Source organism: Pristiophorus japonicus, chromosome 18 (genome assembly GCF_044704955.1).
Source record: "Pristiophorus japonicus isolate sPriJap1 chromosome 18, sPriJap1.hap1, whole genome shotgun sequence".
Classification (NCBI taxonomy): domain Eukaryota; kingdom Metazoa; phylum Chordata; class Chondrichthyes; family Pristiophoridae; genus Pristiophorus; species Pristiophorus japonicus.
The window spans coordinates 48,965,426-48,990,286 of record NC_091994.1 but is presented as its reverse complement, the minus strand read 5'-3'; the positions used below and the strand labels follow the sequence as shown (position 1 = coordinate 48,990,286).

Sequence of the window (24,861 nt, the reverse complement as noted above, 5' to 3'; positions counted from 1 at the left end):
CACCAGGAAAGGTGACTACAGTTGTGCATTCACCTATATTCTGTTGTGCACATTACCCCAACCCCTTACTCGGCCTTCTCAAGCCTTCTCCATGACAACACTCCTCATAACCACTTATCTTGCACTCCCACCTAACCTGCTGTTTCTGTGCACGTCCTCACATTTCCATCTATCCATCCACCACTGCCACTCATCATCATCCTCATGCAATATCATGTCTGTCCCTCAAAGTCACCCTCTCAAAAGGCACTCCCTCCATTGGGTGAACACGTGCTATTACCCACTCTGAGAGACCTGTTCTTTCTGTTGTTGCAGGAGAAGAGAGCACGGAACACCAGGGAGAGGCAGAGAACCAGAGGTTGCCCTCCATGCATTTCTCAACTTAAAGGCACAGAGGAGGGGGCACTGGACATTTGTAGAGTCTCAGAGTGCCTGGCTGAAGATGGGGCGGTGGGGAGCTCCCAGATACCTGATGACACAATTAAATATCAGCCACCCATGTCATTCGGCGCTCAGTCATGTTGACTTGATTTCAACAGTGAGTGAAATATTATCATCTTCATAATTCTTACCTTGCCATGAATGTCTTTTATCGCCAACAGGACCTTCAGGCAAGCAGCAGATGCTGGTGGAGGTCACGGATGACAAGTCCTCAGAGGAGCTGAATCCTTCTGAGGGTGCACCATCACACGATTCATGCATTCCATGCTCCAGCTCAGATACCTGCACTTTGGTGGGACTAGTAAGAGAGATAGTTGGGTTTTCACTTGGTGACTCACACTTCACAAGTGAGCAAGAGCAGATGATGGTGGCAGGGACTGTAGTGCAGAGTCCACATCAGAGGGTACAGGTTTCTGCAACCTCTGCTCACTTGGACACAGATGCTGTATCCTGGGGGCTGAAGAGGATAATTATTGAGCAGCAGCAGAGAATGTGCGATGCACTGACAGGCAATGTTCCCTGTAATATTCTTTCGGCTGCGTGGCCTTTTAAGGGGCTGCATGGGCCATTCACAATACCCTGCAAGCATGGTTTTTCTAAAGCCATCAAGCCGGCTGCCCGGGATCCCTGGAGCGCTGTGCGGCCATGCTGCTGTACAGCTTACAGAGAACATTGCTGACAAACCTTAGCACACTGTCCACGTATGCAGTGAGATTGAAAGAGTCTGTCTCAAGCATGAGTGGCTTGATGTCACACGGTACTGCGATGATGGTTTCTTGCATGGATAGAGTTGGCCAATTGCATGGCACATCAAATGCGGCAATCACACGAGTCCACGCAAGGGCTTGCAGACTCTGCATGCCGCCTTAAATAGAACAACAGATACCCTTGCCTTGGCCTTGTAGCACCCCACTGATCTGCAGTAAAGTGTTCTCCAGCATAGTGGCAGCAGTGAATTGCAACTAGGCCTTGAGAGGGATGATGGTGAAAGGGGACATGAAAGTAGGGACTCCACTCAAAGCACTTCCACTTCTCACTCTATCCATGCAAGGCTTGTCAGCAATGTTTTCTCTAGTTCGCCATGGTTGCACCACTTTTCCAGTTAAGTTTATATTCCTCAAGGGAATGTATATTCATTGAGAATTATGAATCTTTTTTAATGTGTTTTCCATTGCTTATCTACCATCATATCTTTTAATCTTATTTCCCAATCTACCTTAGTCAACTTGCCCCTCATACTTCCGTAAAAGGAAAAGGGGAGGTGCAACGAGACCTGGATGTCATGGTACATCAGTCATTGAAAGTTGGCATACAGGTACAGCAAGCGGTGAAAGTGGCAAATGGCATGTCGGCCTTCATAGCGAGAAGATTTGAGTATAGGAACAGGGAGGTCTTACTGCAGTTGTACAGGGCCTTGGTGAGACCACACCTTGAATACTGTGTACAGTAATGGTCTCCTAATCTGAGGAAGGACGTTCTTGCTATTGAGGGAGTGCAGCGAAGATTCACCAGACTGATTCCCGGGATGACAGAATTGACATATTAAGAAAGACTGGATCAACTAGACTTATACTCCCTGGAATTTAGAAGAATAAGAGGGGATCTCATAGAAACATATAAAATTCTGACGGGTTTGGACAGTTTAGATGCAGGAACAATATTCCCGATGTTGGAGAAGTCCAGAACCAGGGGTCACAGTCGAAGGATAAGGGGTGAGCCATTTAAGACCGAGATGAAGAGAAACTTCTTCACTGTGAGAATTGTGAACCTGTGGAATTCTCTACAACAGAAAATTGTTGAGGCCAGTTCATTAGATATATTCAAAAGGGAGTTAGATGTGACCCTTACGGCTAAAGGGATCAAAGGGTATGGAGAGAAAGCAGGAATGGGGTACTGAAGTTGCATGATCAGCCATGAACATATTGAATGGTGGTGCAGGCTCGAAGGGCTGAATGGCCTACTCCTGCACCTATTTTCTATGTTTCTATAACCCTTATCTGAATCCTTCCTTTTAAGTTTGGTTCTGTCCCCATGCAGCTCTCAAGTCGAGCACCTACCTTGTATCTTGCAGCTGATGTAGTTTCAGGATCACATGTGGCATCGGCCGTCAAAACTGGTACCTTCACCGTCGCTTTAAGGTTTCCAACCCTCCAGCCTTGCCCTGGTGTCTCCAGGAATTAAGAATTCATCTCCAGGCCACTGCTCGAGCAACCCGGGGGCGATTAAAAAAAAAATTGCGTGCCTTTTCATTTTCATTGAACTCTTTTATTCATTATTCGTTATAAACATATTGGAGAAATATGAGAAAAAGGTTGTTTGACTGGGAAGGGCAATTGGAGGCAGGAGATCATGTGATGGATCCTCGAGGATTACGTCCAATCAGAGATAGCGACCCTGCGTCACTCACCCCAGGTTTTATCATTAGTTAAATGAACAAGACTCACGGATTGACCAATAATGATGTTTATTGCATTGCTGAACAACAACTTGCATTTATGTAGCAGCCTTTAATGTAGTAAAAGACCTTTAAATTAGGACGTGTTATACTGTTACTATGCGTCTAAAATTAACAATTGTAACTATTGAAGCACGTGCGGTTAATACGTTTCATTGATTCTAAGAAACAAGTTTATACATATTTTACTTTAATATTTTGTAATTATCTCTCCTTAAACCATAATGACAAAGATAAATGAAGACGGGCAGCAGTAACAATGATCCATAAAATCAGCAGCTCTGGGCAGACAGAATGTGATTCCTGTAGTTGGAGTTTTATGCAGTTCCAGTCGGTACACTTGAACCTTCACACCTCGGGGTAAACCCCATCTGTAGCAATTCCGCAGTTGTTATCCATGTCCTTAGCCATGTGAACATATCCTTCATTGCCCCAACTTTTTCCCCAACTAAAATTTAAAAAAAGTTTGCATTACAGTCCTGGTAAAACACATCTTGAAGTGTATATATATGTATATATATATATAGATTTTAAATATAGAGGTTATTTTTGCAGGCACAGAGAGTGGAAGGCAAATGGATCTTGGAGAGATTAGCCGCTGTAGAAATAGAAATAGCTTGTTAAGATAATACTGAGCCAGACTGATCTGTCTTCAGGTGGGGAAAGAATTTCCTGTCGGGTTATGCTGGGAATCCAACAACCGTTTCACGGCCTCTTCTTCTCCCGATACCACTTCTTATATTTCCCGTCAGAAGTGACTCTGAGTGCCTAATACTTCCACCTCATTCTAGCCGCCTTCTTATAATCAGAGGAAAATGGAATAAGACGTTGGACAAAGTATTTCCCGTTAGCCGCACCCTAGCAATGCTGGTTGCAAGAGTCACCTGTCCAACCCTAGCATCCACCATTTATCAAAGGCCTGAGGATGGGGATTTAAGGTTTAAATGTCCCATGTCACACAGCAATCAACTGAAGGAGGGAAACATGTTGAGTCAGGACTGTGGGCCCGTTTACACTGTGTCAAAACCCCACAGAGGTTTCCCTCCACCCCACCCGAGACGGGCAGCTGATTGACTCTGTAAGTGATGCCGGTGCCCCTAAATATTTTAATGGCCCTGACTCGAGGAAACAGGAGTGCGGGCAGGGGTAAGCGAAAGTTCTGTTCCCACCCAAGATCCACCTCAGAACAACTGCAGCTGCATTACAGCCCCTGACATCTCTGCATCTCCTCCACCTTAAGGAATAAATCAAAATGAGAGTAAAGACTCCAAACAATTCATGTCAAATTCACAAGAAAATTTGAAATGAGATGTCTCTTGGTTCACTGGGCCCATTCCTTTAGCTATTGCCATATATAAATGAAAAGATTACAATTGTGTAGATCCGTATCTTTAATTAAAGTTCTGAGATTGAATTATCAGGCATTGAATATGCTCGCCCTCTCCTGCTTTGTGACGTACCTGTTTTTAACAATCCAATATGGCTTCTGATTTTCTGTCCCATACCCGACTGCCAATACTTCATGATCAAGTTTGACAGAACTGCAGCGAGGCTCATAAAATATACCTAGAGAAAAAGGAATATTGTACCTGTTATCGTGGAATGGCAATCTGGGATTCCATAAGTAAAGAAGACGGTTTTCTGTGGGAGAAATATCTAAATTCCACGGCAATGTAAAGTAATTTTTAACAGCCACATAGGCCGAGAAATGGGTCTCCACTCGACCTTGTTCAATAAGTCATACACTCTCAAAGCTCAGATGACAAACACTATTTTTAAAACTCCCCTAGTCATCTCTTATTCTCCATTTAATAAATGGCCATAGATCAATGCTCAATATTTTGTTCATGAATGGAATACAAGACAATGGCGATTGAAAACCAAAAGTACTCAACTTGTGACAAGTTCATCATAATTGTCAACTTCATCACGAGTGAATTAAAATTCACTCAAAAAATATCAGCTAATTGGCTCTTGGTGTGCATAATCTATAACCTCCGTTTCTTACCTGATTTGTACAACATGAAAGACCTGTGCTCCGCATCGATGGAAACAGATATGGGTCCAACCGTGGCCACCGCTGCAGCTAAATCCACTTCAGAATCTTTTGGAATTATCTTGACACCCTTGCAAGTGGCGACAATATCATTTTTGTTGGACTTACAATCCCCATCCTAAAACAAAGAGATTGTAGAAAGCTGAGACCATGCGGCTGGGTTTCCGCTCTTTTCTGATTTCGGGGCGGTAATGGTGGCGGGGCGGTAAACTTTGCTCCCAGGAACAGTTTGCGCCTCAGTCACCAGAATTGGGCACCCAGGCCCTGAGTGTAGGGAGCAGCGCTAAGGGAGGTGTTGTACACTTCTCTTAGGGTGCTAGGCTGGCTGAGCATGAGAAAATCCCGAGCTAAACAGCCGGCCCTGGAGCACTCTGAGAGAGACCCGGGGAAAAAAGAAAACACCTGACAAAAACCCAACAAAAACATTCCCAATACACAGCCCACGTCACCACAACATAAAGCGCAAAAAATAAATTAAAAGAAAAACAATCACACTTACCTGGGGTCAGCATTATTTACCTCACTGCAGCCAGTATAGGTTGGAGCGGCCATTTTCACAGGCGATCCCAGCGGGGCGCGCTGCGGGGAGTACGGGTCGGGCGGGACTCAAAAAGCGAGCCGGTGTCGCAACCAGTGACGTTGCACGCCGGCTCAACTCTTCCGGGTGGTACTGCTCCACGCCTCCGCAAAACCGGTCCGGAAAACCCCCCGCCGGACGCTGGAGGCTGACTGCCTGGTCAGAAGAATTCACCGCCGGCATTGCCTCCTCTCTGGGGTGTAAACAGCAGCACAAATCACCAGATAATCTGCCCCAAATAGTTACCCATGGAACGAATGCCAAGCAATCCCGTAAAACCCAATGGGGGAGAAATTCGGTCGCGCCCCTGTTGCGCTGCTGTCCCGGGCGGAGCGGTACATTTACCGCTGAAAAAGGTTTTGCTTTTGCCGCCGCAAAATTCATCAGCTGGGCCCGGAGTTTGGTGTGCATTGCTACAGGTCGAGACCTCTTTTAGGGCACTAGGTCGGCTGAGCAAGTGAAAATCCCGAGCTAAACAGCCGGTCTCGGCGTGTCCTAACAGAGGCTTCCGTGGAGAAAAAAAAAAGCCAAAAAATTCCCAATTCACTACTGACGTGACCCCAACATAAATCGCAAAAATAAAAAATAGGAAAACAATCACACTTACCTGAGGTAGACATTTCTTCAATCACTTCGGCCGGTACAGCTTGGAATGGCAGCTTTCACTGGCATTCCCACTAGGGTCTGCTAGGGGGGGGGCGCTATGGAGCAGGCGCGATCCAATTATCGAGCCAGTGTCATAACCAGAGACGTTGCACATTGGCCCGCCTCTCCCGGGCGGTACTGCTCTGCGCCCCCACCTACCCGGCACCGAATGTGGCGGCGAGGCGCTGGAAGCTGGCCGCCTGGGCACAAGTGCTTTTCGCCGCCATTGCTGCCCCTCCGGGGCACTAAGAGGGGCAGCAACAGATGGGAAACACAGCCCAACAAGTTTGTCCTTTATTGATAGATCTTACTCCCGTTACTCTCCATAGCTGCTTTAAATTGCCTCTTGGACACATTGATCCTGTCTGCTTTAATGGCTTTCAATTTTATCTTTCTTTACAAGCCTTTTAATTTTGGGGTGTAAATAATTCAATTTAATTTCCTTCCTACACCTCTTCTCAGTTTTAATTTGTGTTCCTCACATTTAAAAGTTCACCAGAGTGACCAATTCATTTGAGGCAACTTTGTCATTTTCATTCCAAACATGAAAGCTTCAATGATACATCAGAGTCTCCTTTCCTCCAAAGATGAAAGGCCCTACGTTCTTAACTTTCTTCGCAACTTAAATTCCTTTTAGTTGATACATTCAAATAAGCCCTGTTCACCTCTACAGCAGAGCCTATGTATGCTTTGTTTAAACTGCTGCTTTGCTGTAATAAATTCCTCGCCCATCACCATACCATGTCCAGCACTCCATATGAACCTGAGTAAAATCAGCAAGGGAGTCAAGTTGTGTACTGAGATAGAGAAAGTTAACACAATGTGAACTGGGACTGCTGTTACGGGATACAAGCTGTGAACCATAGCTTGCTGAATCACTGTTAGCTTCTGTGTCACAGGAATAATATTGTCCACTTACGCACAAAGACCCGCACTGAAGACCATTATGTAGATTGTTCAAGGCACTACACTGAATACTAACAGAAGTAGTAGGCTTATAATATGTTGTCTTTTAGTAGTTTAGAAGCCTGTTATAGCTTTATGTCTGAGCTCTCAAAGCTATCTTCTTTTACATTTAATGCAAACTGAGTAAAGAAGTATAGCTTGATCTGCTGTCTCAAATTTCCAGACAACAAAATTAAAGGAGGTTAATTTTATATCTCAGCAATGATGTAAAATGGGTGATTTCGGAATGGCCGCCCATTGTACACCCCATCCAATTTTCCTCTTCATTTGCTTCAATAGAAACGAACATCGAACATGTATTATGTACATCCAGTCCAATATCACCCATTTCAAACCATCACCAAAGTTAAAACTACCTTCAAGGCATTTAAAGGTTAAGTTATCCCAGCCCAGAATGATGAGTTGAAAGTCTTCTCTGTCTGCTGACTGTAAGGGTTGTGTGTGAAATGAGCTTGAACAGTTTCAACTCCATTCCCAGTGGATACTGCCCAAAACACAAAATTGTTCCGAATTGGCAATCTCACTCAGAGCGACCACATGATTGCTCGTGCAGGAAGGCAGGAGCAGTCGAAGGTGATCCTCCAAGCCTGGGGCTGAGACACCCTGTTGATGGAGAGTAGATCGCTTTGCTCTGCATTTACCTGATCTAGGAGTCTGTGAGGGGGACCTAAAGCTCTCCGGGGATTCTCCCAGTCTCCTGTGTATCTGTACCAGGAGACTGACCAAAGCCTCAGAGAAACACTGGATTTGAAATGGAAACATTCCTCATTTCAATCAACACAAAAATTCTAAGAACATTAAAGAAAATGGAACGTTACCTTTGCAGTGTAGGGGTAAGATTGCTCTGAATTGATGCCATTTTCTTTGATAAATAGAAGGGATTGCACTTTAAATCCGCCATTACAGCCTCTGTTTCCTGCAGCTCTGGTACAATCCATCAGGTACTGTTCACTCAGCGAAATGAGCTTTCCTGTTTTCTTAAACACTTGTCCTTCAAGCACACCGGTTGTACTGAAAGCCCAGCACGAGCCACATTGTCCCTAATATATAAAGCATCACAGTGAGAGAGAAACATTTGTGATATTTTTGATATTTTATTTCACTGAGAAATCTTTGTGAAAAGGCCAACAGCCATAGCGCAGGACACCACCAAAGTTACAAACACTGGGGGTGATTCTGACTTTGGCCGATAGTGTAAAACGGGCAATATTGGAATGGCCACCCGTTGTATATCGCTCACCATTTTCATTTCCATTGATTTTCTTTCTCACATACATTTTGGCGACATGATCCTGAGGTTGTTAATCTTTCAATGATACAAACTTCAATGTTTGATAGAAAGCCGTTCATTCATCAGCCCTGTGCTCACTGACCTACATTGGCTCCCGGTCCGGTAACGCCTTGTTTTTAAAATTCTCATCCTTGTTTTCAAATCTCTCCCTGGCCTCTCCCCTCCCTATCACCGTAACCTCCTCCAGCCCAACAACCCGCAGAGATCTCGCCACTCTTCTTATTCTGTCCTCTTGCGCATCCCAATTTTTATTGCTCCATCATTGGTGGCCATGCCTTCAGCTGCCGAGGCCCTAAGGTCTGGAATTCCCTCTCTAAATATTTCCACCTCTCTACCTCCCCGCTGAAATCTCTCCACTCCTCCTACCTCCTTGATCAATCTTTTGGTCACCTGTCCTAATATCTCATTATGTGGCTCAGTGTCAAATTTTGTTTGATAACGCTCTTGTTGAAGCACCTTGGAATGTTTTTCTACATTAAAGGCATTATATATAAAAGCAAGTTGTGTTTTTATTGTATACAGAAAATGAGCGTCGTATTGCCTGATATGTCTCTAAGAACTAAAACAGCATACACTGAAAAATGGGCATTGGTTGTGATTTCAATATTGTCCATTACCCAGAGTTCTTCAAACTTTCACACTTTAAACATCACTGGAAGCATTTCTCCCCATCTTTACCTGGTCCTTCACTGCAGTAACGTAACCTTTAGGTCGCCAGTCAACGGCCGGAGGCAGCTCAACATTCTCCTGCGCTGTGAACATTTTGTACGTCGCGTTCCTAGCTTCCTTTTTACTGAATTTATTCAAAAGCTGACTGAACTCCTTCATGGTCTAGAAAATCAAGAAAATCTGAGATTTATTAATCATATTGTTAATGGGGTGCAAAGATTTGTTTGAATTGCATTGCATAGTGAATTTGCTTAATTTACATGCCGTTCAATAAATCCTTATCTAATGAAAATTATGGTTTAGGATTTGCTGGAAGCCAGATAATAGCCCAGAAATCCCGATCGAGGCTTCCTGTGAGCAAACTACTGAAGAAAGGAAAAATAATGCGCACTTACCTGAAGGTGCTGCGTCCGCTCGAATTTCCGATGCTGAGGTGTTCACTCCCTACGCAGTGGGCAGGGTTTTTAAAAATAATATGTGTTTTTTTAATATAATTTAATTATATTTTTGTATGTTTTTAAACTCTTACGCGTGTAAAAGTAGGCTATGCGCCTGCTTTTATCAGCCGCAAGAATTTTGAGGACACTTGCTGGGTAAGATATGGGTAAATACCGCAATCTTGCCCTTGCAAATGTCCTCGCTCCCAATATGCGTTGGATCGGTCAAGCTCCAGCTTGACAGATCGGAAAAGTCATTTTAAGCACATGCGCATTGTGAAAACTGGCTTTTGCAATGCCTTCCCGGGTCCGTAGACACTTAGTATGGACCCGGGGAGGCCAGGATTTCTGCACCATTGTTGTGGAGGGAGTCAGAGCACGCAGGGTGGTCCTCTTCCCTTCTGATGGACGTAAGAAACCTCCCCAGGAGACTAAAAGAGCCTGGCTGCAAATTGCAAACGGAGGCCAACAGCATGGATGTGGTGTGGAGGACCTGGGTGCAGTGCCGGAAACGCTCCAATGATCTCATGAGATCAGGAAAGGTGAGTGCAAAGCCACACTCAACTTCATCCCGCTGTGCCTCACAACACATCCCCATCACTCTGCCTTCCCTACCCTACTCCTGTACAACATTACACACGTCAACATATCTTACACTTCCACCCATGCCTCTCTCTCTCTCTATCGACATGCTCACATCCCCATCTAACTAACCACCCCTCACACTTACCCTCATCCTAATGCAATCATACCAAATGACAATACACAAGGAGGCCACTTTGTTTTGGCATTGGTACCAGATTCCCTGAGTCACCCCCTACAGATGTAACCCACACATTCCTTACACTCATGCCATCACTCTCACTCAAACAACTCATCTTTCCCTCCTTGCAGGAGAAGAGAGCCCACAATAAGAGGAACACAGAGAGAACCGGAGGTGGCCCTCCATCATTTGCCATGTTGACTCTAGCAGAGGAGGTCGCCCTGGACATCTCGAAGTTGCAGAGCAGCTGGCAGTGGGAGATAGAGAGAGGCAGACATCTTAGCCTGGTGACAGAATTACATCTCATACAGCCACATGGCATATATCTGTTACTCATATGGAGGCTGATGTTATCAGCCAGTAAATGTTCGTCATGTGCATAATGGTATCATTACATTCTTGATATTACATTTCTAAATCATCTCTTTATTCTCCCTCAGGTCCATCAAGAGTCCCCCTCCCCACCGCCCACTGTCCAGGTGGAAGAGGAAGACAACGCCTCAGTGAAGTTCCCAGTCTCTGAAGGTGCACAGTTCAGAGAAGGTTCAATAGGTTGATTCCGGAGATGAGGGGGTTGACTTATGAAGAAAGGTTGAGTCGGTTGGGCCTATACTTATTGGAGTTCAGAAGAATGAGAGGTGATCTTATTGAAACATATAAGATAATGAAGGGGCTCGACAAGGTAGATGCAGAGAGGATGTTTCCACTCATAGGGGAATCTAAAACTAGGGGCATAGTCTCAGAATAAGGGGCCGCCCATTTAAAACTGAGATGAGGAGAAATTTCTTGGAATCTGTGGAATTCTCTGCCCCAGAGAGTTGTGGAGGCTGGATCATTGAATATTTTTAAGGTGGAGATAGACAGATTTTTGAGCGATAAGGGACTAAAGGGTTATGGGGAGCGGGCAGGGTGGTGGATCTGAGTCCATGATCAGATCAGTCATGCTGTTCTGGCAGGACACTCCCAGCTATGCTCAGATGCATGTAGATGTGGAGCCTCTGGTGCCATTGAGAAAGAGGGTGATCCTGTAGGTGCAGGAAGAAGTGCAGGAGGCTGTGAAAGGTTTTGCAACTGTGATGTCAGCAAATGTGCAGAGAATGGAGGAGTCCATCTCCAACATGAGCACCATCGTGTCGCAGGAGACGGCAATTATAGGGTCTTCCATGGAAAGGATGGCCAGCTGCATGGAGCAGCTAATTCACCACTCACACGAGCACATGCTATCTATGGTGAACAGATGACAGAGGCTTATAGACCTCCTCTCTAGGAGAGATGTCAACTTAGAATTGGGTCCTCATGGGTCCCACTGCTGTGCACCAGGCACTCTGCAGCTCCTTGCAAGCAAGGAAGTGCGGGTGGCCCAAGAGGATGATGCTGACAGGGGATACGGAAGTGGAGGCTCCTCTCAAGTGCTCACACATCCGCCCCCTCAGTCAGAGCCCCAGACATCTCCTCGGATCGCGATGGCCGAATCTGCCCTGTACAGTTGCAGGAGCAGCAGACTTTGGCGGGGCCATCAGAGGCTCCAAAACCAAAAGGCTCCAAAAACAGAAGTCCGCCATAAGTGTCCACACAGTAGCAGCAGGGAACTGAGCAGGCTGCCTCTACCTCTGCTGAAGCCACAGGTGTTGCACCTCGTAGAAGCATGTGTAGGTGAAAAATTACACAGAAGTAGATGCACGAGGGCAAGCACATGGGTGTTTAAAGAACGGTTTCTGATAAGGTACCCTTACTCTTATGTCACATATAAAACTATTTATTTTCACTACTTTCCAGTTATGCCCATGTTTGTCGGCTACTTTGGAAGTGGCTTAGTGAGTTGGAGTGAATGCTGAGACATAACGTTACCTCCAGCAATGGGGGTTGGTGTGAAAGGAATGGTTTGGTCATTGTAGGGGTGCTTTATGGTGTTGTTGGGGAGAGGGGGAAACTGGCACAGCATGTGTCAGCCATATGGGTGGAATGCAAGAAGTTAAGTAAATCTGGCCATGATGAGGCCATCCCTGCCCTCCTGGGCAGTAATGTGCTACGGTGCTGGTGGGATTTGGACCTCAGGTTCCTCCTGCTCCTCCTCATCTTCCAGCTGATGCTCCTCCTCCTCTGAAGAGGCTGTGCGCTCAGAGCCTTGCTCCTCATGCAATGCTAATCCTTGTTGCTGCGCTATGTTGTGCAGGGCACAGCTCCACGATTCTGGAGACCCTGGCTGGTGCGTACTGAAGAGCTCCTCCAGAACGGTCAAGGCATCTGAATCTTATTTTCGGCATGCCTATTGTTTGCTCCATGACACATCTGGTGGACATGGGGCTTTCATTATATCTCTCCTCGTCCTCAGTGCGTGGCCTGCTCAAGGTTGTCATGAGCCATGTCTTCAGTGCATAGCCCCTGTCTTAAGCAGTCAGCTGGTAAGTGCGTTTGGCAATGCAAAGAGCTGAGCGAAGGTGGACTGGCACAGGATGAAAGAGTCCTGACAGCTGCCAGCGAATTTGATACACACATGCATAATGCTGTTTTGATGGTTGCAGATGAGCTGCACATTGAGGGAGTGGAAGCCCTTGTGGTTCACAAACACTCCTGGGTGATGATGGGATGCCACATGTGTCCAGCCAGAGCGACAAAGGCTCAGAAACAGTGGCTTCATCAGGGGCAAAGTTGATATAATTGGCTGATTTGTCAAACATGCGGCGATGATCTGTGTGATGCATCTGGGGGCGGCCAACTGCGAGATGCCGCAAATATCTGCTGCAGAAGGAGCCTGAGACGAAGAAGTTGAGGGCACTGGTGACCTTGACAGCCACTGGTAAGGTGTGTCCACCAGGTCCTCTGGGCTGTAGATTTGGTTCCAGTAAGGTGCAAATGTCTGCAATGGCCTGATGTGATAGCCTGAGCTCCCTTTGGCACTGCTGCTCAGTCATGTTGAGGAAGCTTATCCTCTGCCTGTATACCCTGTGTTGGGGTATCGCCTCCGGCACAGTGCAGCCCTGCGCTGATGCCATCTGACCTGTGGAGCATCAGGCCGTTGAGCAGGTTTGTTGCTGCTGTTGCTAGTGTTGGGGCTGATCCTGGTCTGATTCTGAGGACCAGGGTGAGACAGTATAAGTGGCACCCATGCTGATGTAATAGATGGCAGTTCAAGTAGAGATCAGAGGCGCAATCTGTCAATGGTGTGAAAGGTAGCCGCAATGAGGTGAGGGTTGCAGAAAAGATTTGCAAACTGTAGAACCTACATCTATGCTCAAATTGCCCTTAGCAAGAGCCTTTTCCTTACACAAGTGAGCAGGTGTCATGTGGCAGTATTTATTGGGCTTTCCACGCTCTGCAGTAATGACTTTGATCAGTGGCCACTGAACTTTGCCTCAGTTTGACAGACGTGGTTCCCAAGCTGCATGATTCCTGTGCTCATGCAGTGAAATTCAAAAGGTCCAATTAAAAGCACTGTTAAAGGTCTGACAACAAAGTATTAAGGAGGGAAATTAGTTCAACCGCCTCTGCTGTTTGGGTCCGTGCCGCACTGGCAAACCCGTCCGAGTTAAAGGAGGAGGCGTTGCACGAGGAGGCGGGATGATGGCACTGTCGTGACCCGCTCCCATTTTTTGAGAATTTTATTCCCGACCGGCCTCTAATCCCGCACGCAAGGCATCAAGAAAATTCCGGCCATAGAATTCGGACAACACCGACATCAGAGGCCCACAGGAGCATGACACCTGCCTCAGGTCCATCGACCTGGTTATGACAGCAGGGCAGTGCATGCAATGCTTATGATTACCTAGATACATTATTACTGATAGCTGGGCCATCTCCTGGAACCATGGCCGGAGGGACAATCGACAGTGACCACAGCTCTCCCTAATAAACCCAATGAAGGATTCAGGAGAAACTTCTGAACCCAGAGGGTGGTGAGAATGTGGAACTTGCTACCACATCGAGTAGTTGGGGCAAATAGCATAGATCCCTTTAAGGGGAATCTAGATAGATAATTGAGGGAGCAAGGAATAAAGGGAAATGCAGATAGGGTTAGATGACCAAGGGTGGCTAGGAGGATTGTGAAGCATAAACACTGCCGCAGACCAGTTGGGCCAAAGGGCCTGTAAATTCTATGTAATTCTATACATACCAGGTCTCCAAACTGATTCATTCCTACAGTAAATGTGTGCTTTCCCATTGAGTGCTCCAGGTTATGCTTTGCAATGTATTTCATATTTTTCTCCCACACTATTCTTCTGTTATTTCCATTATTCTGAAAAGTAATACAACAAAATCAAATTCTATTTCATTTTATCATTGTAAGCACTGAGGGGGCGAAATTGTCCCTTTTAGCGATAGCTGTTAGTGCCTCTGGGAGGCGCTAACAAGGTGCAAAATGGTTTGCGCCCGGGTGTGGCACAAAAATCGCACTCCAGCGGAATTGGGTGGGGGTTTTGCAGAGGCGCTGCTCGCTCCTGCCAGGACCGCCATGCACGGTGATGATAATATCGTCGCCGTGCACATTGCCCCATTACCCCCAGAAGTTAAATTGCCCCAAGCAACCTCACTTACCGCCTGGAAATGACAACAGCAGCTTCAGCTGTTGGTTAGCAGTCGGGAACCAGCTGGGGCAGCGCTATTTAAAGGCACCAGCTTGAAAAAAAATTTCTGTCGGCCAAATAGGCAGAGTGGCTGGTGGACCAATAGCAGCAATTTTTACTTCAATGAGTCTTTTGCCACCTAACTATTCCCCTGTATAACTCAGCGTCCATCTCGCCGGGTGCTAAATTTTCCCTGAGAAAAAAATTACTGTCCTAAAAAGGTCGCTGGTCAATTTAGTCTTCTGGGAATATTTTTAAGCTATGTCCCAGAGGTAAACATCCAGTGTGGTTCGCTCCATCTCCTCATTGAGGAAAACAAATCCCCTTTCCCAGTGTACCACATCACAATCCAAGACATGCAAGTCAAAGAAAATTCTTGTAGTGAACTGAAAGGTTACAACTATCAGGAAAGGCCAACCAGACTGGGGTCTTCTCTCTAGAAAAGAGAAGGCTGAGCGGTAACTTTATAGAGGTCCTTAAAATTATGACAGTGTTTGATAGGGTCGACAAAGAGAAGATGATTCCACTTGTAGGAGAGTCAAAAGCTAAGGGTCATGAACATAAGATAGTCACATAAATTTAATGGGGAATTCAGGAGAAATGTCCTTATCCAAAGAGTGGTAAGAATGTGGAATGGCCTACCACAATGAATATTTGAGACAAATAGTATAGATGTATTTAAGGGGAAGCTAGACAAACATATGAGGGAGCAAAGAATAAAAGGGGTTAGATGAAGAAGGGTGGGAGGAGGTCCGTGTGGAGCATAAACACCAGCACAGACCAGTTGGGCCACATGGCCTGTTTTTGTGCTATAGACGCAATGTAAAATTCCTTGAAATCCACAGTTTGGCTTCTAAAGTTACTTCAGTGAGTAGAAATGTAACCTTCCCCAAAATGTTCTCCAGGTTATGGAACTCCAACCTGCAGTAGTTTTAAACAATGTCCCTTCGTATAGTTGAGATTCTCTGTAAGTGAAGAATAATATTCTTCAATTGGTCTTCAGAATAAGCTTAGTAGGAATCAGATGGAGGTATCAGGAGAACACTTGCTCACTCTTGACTAATTTATCACAGTTTAGGCAATTGCAACATCTCCATCAGCATGCACCAATGCTAACTTTTGTTTTTGTCAGTCAGTGATAGGACTCCTCCCTCTGAGGCAGTTGGTTCAAGTTCCACTCCAGAGACTTGTTCATATAATCTAGACTGACACTTCAGTGCCATCCTTTAAATGAGACATTAAACCAGGACATGCCTGCCCTCTCAGGTGGGCATAAAAAGATCTCAAGACACTTTTTGAAGAAGAGCAGGGCAGCTCTCCATGTGTCCTGTCTGACATTGATCACTCAAACAATAGCACTAAACAACAAATTGTCTGGTCATTATCTCATAGCTTCAATTGAATATTGGAAAGACTGAAGACATTATTTTCGGTCCCCACCAAAAACTCCTTTCCCTAGCTACTGACTCCATCCCTCACCCCATCTCCTGCCTGATGCTGAACCAGACTGTTCGCAACCTTGGTGTCATATTTGATCCTGAAATGAGCTTTTGACCACATATCCGCAGCATAACTAAGACCACCTATTTCCATCTCTGTAACATCATCCGTCTCCGCCTTTGCCTCAGCTCATCCACTGCTGAAGCCCTCATCCATGCCTTTATTACCTCTAAACTTGACTGTTCCAGTGCACTCCTGGCTGGCCTTCCACATTCTGCCCTACGTAAACTCGAGATGATCCAAAACTTGGCTGTCCAAGTCCCAGCACGCACCAAGTCCTGTTCACCCATAACCCCTGTGCTCGCTGACCTACATTGTCTTCCGGTTAAGCAATGCCTCGATTTCAAAATTCTCATCTTTATTTTCAAATCCCTCCATAGCCTTGCCCCTCCCTATCAGTGTAATCTCCTCCAGCCCCACAACCACCGCCCCCCCCAAAGACATCTGCGCTCCTCTAATTCTGCCCTTTTGAGCTTCCCTGATTGTAATTGCTCAACCATTGGTGGCTGTGCCTGATGTTGCCTCAGCCCCAAGCTCGAACTCCCTGCCTAAACCTCTCCGCCTCACTAGCTCTCTTTACTCCTTCAAGACGTTCCTTAAACATACCTCTTTGACCAAGCTTTTGATCACCAACTATAATTTCTACTTATGCAGCTCACTGTCAAATTTTTATCGCATAATACTCCTGTAAAACACCTTTGGATGTTTCACTATGTTAAAGGCGCTATATAAATACAAGTTGTTGTTGTTGTTGTTTGTGCGACCTTGTTGTCAGCAAATTAACTGCTACATTTCTTACATTACAACAGTGACTACACTTCAAAAGTACTTCATTGGCTATGAAGCTCTTTGAGATGTCCTGGGATTGTGAAAGATACTATATAAATGAAGGTATTTCTTTCTTCTCCATAAGATTTTATAAAGCAACTTCAATAATAGATCCAGAAGGATGAAAAGGACTAGTCAGATGGACATTTGCATAAAAGTAAGTACCCTACTCGCCTACTTGATTTAAAAATGGGAACAGATGCTTATTTTACTAAATTGGTAGAAATCATAGCCAGGATTTTTTGTTTCTGGCTATTATTTAAAATGAATGGAAAATTATTGGCTGAGGACCACAGAAGTGAAAAATCACAAGACAGCTGTCCCCACGAGAGCATCATGAATGACACATTCCCCTCAGTGACATCCAGTCACCCATTATGACTTACCCGTTCTTACCTTAAAAACCATCATGAAAATTGACATTATTCGCAAGCATTGCCACACTGAATCCATTGGCTCCAGGCAAACATGTGGCAAATTAGTTTATGTGACAACATGTATTTGGAGAATATATTTTAATTCCTTGTGGGTGGCAATATCATTCATGGCATTGAGTGACTTTCACATACGAGGAGGAAAGAGATGTTAGGTGTGCAATTTTAGGATGTAATTTATCAAATCCATGTTCTCTGGAGAAAGTGAGAGGGACAAAATCCCAAGATGTTAAGGTGCTTGAGTAATCCCCAACCAACTCAGGAATTCTCCCCATAGGGATGGGGTTGGGGTTAGGGTTGGGGTTAGGGTTATGGTTTATGTTGAGTTATGGTTAAGCTTGGTGGGGTTAGGGTTAGGGTTGGGGTTAGGGTTGGAGTTGAGGTTAGGGTTTGTGTTGAGGTTAGGGTTGGTGTTGGGGTTAAGGTTGCCGTTGGGGTTAGGGTTGGTGTTGGGGTAGGGTTGGGGTTAGGGTTGGTGTTGGGGCTGGAGTTGGGGTTAGGGTTGGAGTTGGGGTTAGGGTAGGGATTAGGTTTGGTGTTGGGGTTAGGGTTGGGGTTATGGTTAGGGTTGGGTTTAGGTTGGGGTTAGGGTTTGAGTTAGAGTTAGAGTTAGAGTTAGAGTTGGGGTTGGTGTTGGGGTTGGGGTTGGGGTTGGGGTTGGGGTTGGGGTTGGTGTTGGGGTTGGGGTTGGTGTTGGGGTTGGGGTTGGTGTTAGGGTTGGGGTTAGGGTTAGGATGAGGGTTGGGGTTGGGGTTAAGGTTAGGGTTGGGGTTAGATTTAGTGTTGGTGTTAGAGTTACGGTTAGGGTTGGGGTTGGGGTTAGGGTTAGTGTTGGGGTTCAGGTTGGGATTCGGGTTGGTATTAGGGTTGGTGTTGAGGTTTGGGTTCGGGTTGGGGTTCTCTTTGGGGTTGGGGTTAGGTTTGTTGTTGGGGTTAGGGTTGGGGTAAGGTTGGAGTCTGGGTTTGGGTTGGGGTTAGGGTTGGGGTTGGTGTTGGGGTTGGGATTCGGGTTGGGGTTGGGTTTAGGTTTGGGGTTAGGTTTGTTGTTGGGGTTAGGGTTGGGGTACTGTTCGAGTTGGGTTTAGAATTGGTGTTGGATTTAGGATTAGGGTGACAATTTGTTTCTTTCTTGCTCCCAAAAGGATCAGCCTCGTGACCCTTCTCTGTCACACCCCCAGCAATTTCTCAGTATGGTTGGTGGATGGCAATATAATTTATTCACTTCAATCCTTCGGTCTTTTTCACAAGACATAGGAATGAGCTGTAGGGTGACTATAACGCACTTGGGTTTTTATGCTGGCTGCACAGAAGGGATTTACTAGAATGGTAACAAGGATGAGGGACTTCAGTTATGTGGATGGACTGAAGAAGCTGCGGTTGTTCTCCTTAGTTCAGAGAATGTTGAGATGAGATTTGATAGGTGTTCAAAATCATGAATGGTTTGATAGAATAAATAAGGAGAAGCTGTTTCCAGTAGCAGAAGTGTTGGTAACAAGAGGACACAAATTTATGGTGATTAACAAAAGAACCAGAGGCGACATGAAGAAAAACATTTTAAGCAGCGTGTTGTTGTGATCTGGAACACAATGCCTGAAAGTGTGGTGAAACAGATTCGATAGTAACATTCAAAAGAGAATTGGATAAATACTTGAAGGGAATAAATTTACAGGGCTGTGGAGAAAGAGCCGAATGGCCTCCTTCTGTGCTGTATCACTCTGTGATTCCATGTTTCCCTTGGGTGCAGTGTCATTGGCCACCGTCCTACATGACATTGTTGGCACCTCCCTTTTCTCGTGCACCTTTCAAAACCACATCATCATCTACTCTCTTCGATAAAGTCACTCTGGAGGCTTCCACACTCTCCAACTACCACCCCATCTCTAACCTTTCACCTCCCAGCTCTCCCAAACTTCCTTGTTTTAATCTCACTATTCTGGCTTCAGCTCTTCTCACAGCACCAAGATGGCTCTGGACAAAGTCATGAATGTCATCCTCTATGACCATGACCATGGTACAATAAACCTCTTTGTTCTCCTTAACATTTCTATAGCAATTAATATGGTTGACAACACCATCCTCCTCCATCACCTCTCCTCCATTGTCCAACTCCATGGTGCTTCCCTTGTATAATTCAACATCTACCTATTACTATCTATTCAAATCCAGCCAATGCATTTGCAGCAGTGGCTTCCATTCATGCCCTCACATCGTCACCTCCAGAGTCCTCTGACAATCCACTTGTGGCTCCATACTTTTCCTCATTGCAGACTGCTCCTTGAAGGAACTATCGGCAGGTAAAGGATCAGCTTCTATATGTATGCTAAATACATTCAATTTTACCTCTCCATCAATTTTCTTAATAAAAACAGGACTGTGAAATCAGACATCAAGTCATAGATGAATCACAACTTCTTTCAGCTAAATATGGATAAAACTGAAGCCATTGTTATTGGCTGCCTCAGTAAATTCCATTCCCTTGTCATAGGTGTTTCATTAAAAAAACAATCAAGTCAAATTGACAACCAGTAAAAATAAGCAGCAGATTAACAACTAAAATACAGGAAATCATGTCATCCTATTAGCCAAATGCTTGGTAACTAAAAGTTTTGCATTTACTGCTTCTTACCTCGTTGTACTGCTTCTTGTGGAATGATTTCCAGCTCATCCAGCCTTCATCCAATGATGGATCAAACAAGGAGCTTGAGATTCCAGCCAGAATGGAGACCACCACACATCCCATAAACAAAAGGAACTTCATGATGGACAGTCAGATGGAACAAAACCATTGGTGTGATATCTACAGGAAATGGTGTTCACAGATTACTCTGGACAAAATTGTTTCAAAGCATGGAGCGTAAACATTATTTTAATACACCAAGATATTTTAGTCATCGGTGAGGGGTGATATGCAATGGTCACTAATGTGTTTTACAGTTTTGCTGGAGTGTGGAACAAAGAGAATCTTGCTGTTATGTTTCCAATGTTCTTGACACACGGGGATCAGAATAATTCTCTAAGCCTCCCGCACATTCTGAAATAATTACTTATTATCTATGTTTTTGTTATTCTATCATTCTTCCTTTTCAATCTTTTCAACATTCTTTTGGGTTGGGTACATTTATAACTTTTTTCCTTTCAGTAACCTTTGAGGAACATGGAAAATTATATGAACAAGAAAAGGCCATTTTGTCCAAGAATCCACCCATTTTAGTTGCACTCAACACCAGCTTCCTACCTTCTCACCACATTTCTTCGTCAGCTCTTTGCCAAGAAAGGTCTCCAGTTATCTCTTGAATTTGTTTATAGAATTTGTTTGAATGGCTTTCCCTGTAACTTATTCCAAACATCTGTTACCCTTTGGGTGAAATTCTTTTTCCTGAATTCCCTGATTGCATTTAATATTTTATGTTTTCGATGATATCCCCTTGTTTTTAAAACCAGCAATTTTTCAGAATCAGCTTGTCCAATCCATGTTATAGTTTTGCTTACTTCAATGAGATCACCTTCACCAATGAGAACCCATATTCCTTAAATATTTCTGAGGAGCCATATTACTAAAAATTTGAACCATCTCTGTTGCTCTGTACTGCACCATGACAGGGTGTGACTATATTCTGTCCAATACTCGCTTCCATTGATTGCTTTCTGTACTTTTGCGAACACAACCAAAGTGTTTGCTATTCACTGCTGTTAGAAAATTGATGCCCTTTTATAATTTTTATGTACTAGTAACTATTTGTTTATATAGCAGCTATTACAAAAGACAGCAACTGGGCAGCAGACAACTGTGCTCAAGAATGATAGCTGCTATTGTCCCTCTTTTTATTCCTGTAAATTAAAGGCCGGTGTTTCTGTTTGAAGGAAAGTGATTCTGCTTCCAGATACTGACTTCTACAAGAAGAAAATGTGTGAACTGTAACAATGAGTCCCACAGCTCTCAGGTCCTTGAAAAGAATGAGTTAGATTGGGAGGCAGTGCAACAAGACTTGAATGTGCCGGGAGGATGAAGAGTGTGGAGAACAGAATACTGGAGCACAGGAGGGAGAAGTTTTGCAGATAAATAATCACAATAATAAGATAAAGAGGCAACAAATTGCGATGGAGGGATAATGCAGGCTTAATGTGAGAGAAAGGTTGTCTATCAGACGACTGGCTTTGGTCTTAACAGTCCAAGAGCGTGAAGAGAGGTGCTGGGAGAGTACCCCGACTCCCCAGATGTGGGGCCAATATTCAATACCAGGGCACATCTGGGCTTCATAGTTAAGAGTTGTTGACAGGAAAAGAATTGATTGGCAGAAAGTAGAAAGCCAAGCTTCTTGGAAGCAGTTTTCAAATCATTAGCCTCTCAGAGAAGCCTTCTTCTTGGGCGTAGGCTCAATGACTTCTCGAAACCCTCCCCCCGTTTCCCACTCACTATATTTTTCTGATGAAGCACAGAATCTGGTCCTTGGTGTACCTTGTACGTGATGCTCAGTCTGCCCATGTTAAAGTGAATGGGATCTTACCTACGACACAAAAAAAAGCATTGTTTGCTCTGCAAATATGAAAAGATCTCAGCGTTTGTACATTTGGAAATGTTGCCATTCTGTGTGCTTTACTTTAGAAACATTCCTGCTTGAAAAATACACGCCCTTAAGCATGACATAATTAGGAAGAAAACTTAGATCAGCGAGCTTACCTTCACAGTACTCACAGCCTCGGTCTGTGGCCTCCCTATACAGTGAACATACCCGAGAAAGTATATACTGTATATATATAACTTTCCTTGTCCTTCCCATGCCAAGATGCTACTATGACACAACGGATTGGCAGGTTAAGGAGTCACTAACAATATCAGATGCCATGAGCTGTGTAAGAGTATATTATGCAGGCGTTGCTGAATGAGCTCGTTCTTTTCTTTCCAGTGCAATGGACAATCACATGCACTTTAAAATGCAATTCATACGACGCACTCTGAGACCTTTCTGAGAGAAGCTTTAAGGCACTATATAAATGCAAGTCTCTCCACAAACTTCATTAATAAAGGGCCATTAACATCCAGCTGCTTTACTGTATTTGAGTAATTTAAAGTCCAAAGCTGACGCTTTGTTTTCTCATTTCCTACCAGCCTTTCCTGAAGGTGCTGATTCCCACTGGGTACAGTTCCATGGTACTCGAAGTCCTCGGGAACCTTGCTCAAGTGGCCATTCTTTATGTATGATCCTGCCTATTGAGTGTTGGCAGCACAGTGGCGCCTGATTCTATCCTTATCCAACCTCCACACATTGGGGTAGATTTTGACTTTGTGCAGTAGTACACAACAGCTGATAGCGAATCGGCAGCCTGTTTTACATCAATAAAAATAAAAATGGGGAGAGATGTACGATGTACAAGCTGCCGGCTTGTTATCATCCGTTTTACACTATCGCACAGAGTCATAATCTACCCCCTCAGTTTCCAGCAAGGGTCACTGAATAGTGATTAGGAGCAGGAACCCGGCTGATTTCTTCCCCTCTCCCCAAGTCTCGGGGACACCGGGAACAATTAATGTACATACTGTGTCCCTGCTGAGATAATCTAATTCAGCCGAGATCAGGAATCAAACCTGGGATCTTCCTGATCTGTGTGAATCTGAACATTACTGGGGAGATACATCTACCCACTAACCCTCCAAACCTATATTAGCACTTTCCACTCAAGAGTCATTGGTCATACAACTGAACGAGAAGTTCAGAGGCTGATAGCTCAATCCCACAGTAGCAAGTTGAATTCTTTGGAGGAGAAAAGTAAAGTTGACTGTGTCACTTGCAATGTTAAAATAGCCGCTGAAAATAGCAACAACTGTAATGGGACAACATTCATCTGGCGGATCAGGAGATTGTTGGCGCAGTGTGTACCTTCCATGCAATGCCGTCCTGGTGGCATTACTGGAGGCATCCGAGCTAAAGTTCCTGTCCAGGTGCGGCGTTTGAGCTTCCCACAGCACTCGCAAGGAATTGTGGGTCATGAAGGGGTCTGACAATTAAAGGGGCCATGCACACTGAAGTAATACAACTGAAAATGAAGTGAGACCATGCAGTTTTCAGCCTTTTCTGACTTTTAGAAAAGGATATAACGTTACAAATAAGTCCCAAATGTGAATATACAGCTCTTAAAGGTGAATTCCCTTCCTAACCTCAAAATATTGGAAAAAGCCTCAGCACCAACACAAATGGTTCAGCAAGGCAGAGAAGGGGTGCCCAGGGTCTCGCACGCAGCACTCTAGCTTTGTGCAGGGGGTCAGCATTGCAAGACAGGCCCTTTACCCACTGGGGCCAGGAGGCCCTCCAGAAAGAATAATGTGGGAATACATCACTGAGGCCGTCACTACCAGCAGTGTCGCCCCCATCACCTGGCTCCAGTGCCCAAAGAAGCTTCATGACCTCAGACCACTGGGCAAGGTCAGTGAATGCATCATCAAAAGCTGTCTCCTACCCACTGCACCACAAGCCTCACACACTGCTCAATGCACAACCTCCACCCCCAATCATTCACCAACCAATAATATGCACCAAACATGTGGCACATCTCCCATTCCTAGCCTCACCTCTTCCCTCGGAGGAGACGGTGCAGGCCATTCTTGGCAGGGGCTTTGCTGAGCCCTTGGCCAGAGGCGGGGCTGAAAGGATAAAAGATGCTGGTATCCTCATACACTATTCTCCTTCTGGCATGCACCGCCTGCTTTCCCACCCTCCCATCACCATAACTCCGCCCTTGTGCCTTCCTCATTTCATTCAAACAAGAAATGCAGCCTGCCTAGCCTGTGGGTGACCAAGAAGAGGGAGAGGAGAGTGAAGAAGAACAAGATTGATTTGATACTCACAGCCACCAGCTCTTCAAGGTCAAACAGCAAAGACATTTGCCGTATGCCCCACAGAAAGTCAGCAGCCTTCCACCAGCCATGCTGCAGCCACTGGGGTAGCACTGCGTGACATTAGTAGGATAGTCAACTGCGCATACAAGACAGTCATTAAGGGAATGCATAGACGTATATGGGTGGATTGGAAAGTTTGCTTTGTGGTGGCTTTTATTTCAGCAGCATGGCCAAGAGGACATTGCGATGGTCAGTAACAGATGGAAGGTAAGGTGTGGGACTAATGTTGAAATGGGAATTGGGGTTTTGGTAACTGGGTCCGGAGGCGGATGATTATATCCCAGATATTTTGGCCACAAAGGGACTCTCTGGGATGCATCCTTCCTTCTGATTCCACCTGTTCTG

At 45.1% G+C, this 24,861-nt stretch overlaps 1 protein-coding gene across 2 annotated transcripts; it reads right to left on the bottom strand.

Moving 5' to 3' along the window:
• Window positions 1-3,124: 3,124 nt before the first annotated feature.
• LOC139228702 (procathepsin L-like) lies at window positions 3,125-23,562 on the bottom strand. 2 transcript variants are annotated; one of them, XM_070859970.1, is made up of 8 exons: window positions 23,501-23,562; window positions 20,251-20,421; window positions 14,412-14,534; window positions 9,110-9,262; window positions 7,959-8,180; window positions 4,905-5,070; window positions 4,357-4,462; window positions 3,125-3,344 (listed from the first exon to the last, which is right to left on the bottom strand). In XM_070859970.1, exons 2-8 carry the CDS (start codon window positions 20,380-20,382, stop codon window positions 3,245-3,247), a joined length of 1,002 nt encoding a protein of 333 aa, XP_070716071.1. In that variant the 5' UTR covers window positions 20,383-20,421; window positions 23,501-23,562; the 3' UTR covers window positions 3,125-3,244. The 2 variants fall into 2 exon arrangements, with proteins under 2 accessions (XP_070716071.1, XP_070716072.1); XM_070859971.1 differs by lacking the exon at window positions 14,412-14,534.
• Window positions 23,563-24,861: the final 1,299 nt, after the last annotated feature.

Bases quoted from the DNA above. Each gene is read 5' to 3' on its own strand.
- LOC139228702 (XM_070859970.1), bottom strand. From the start codon at position 20,382: ATGAAGTTCCTTTTGTTTATGGGATGTGTGGTGGTCTCCATTCTGGCT. The intron at 9,263-14,411 runs GTATGTATAGAA...TTGATTTTCTAG, and splicing joins TGAATCAGTTTGGAGACCTG to ACCATGAAGGAGTTCAGTCA. The intron at 8,181-9,109 runs GTAAAGATGGGG...TTTATATATTAG, and splicing joins TTACTGCAGTGAAGGACCAG to GGACAATGTGGCTCGTGCTG.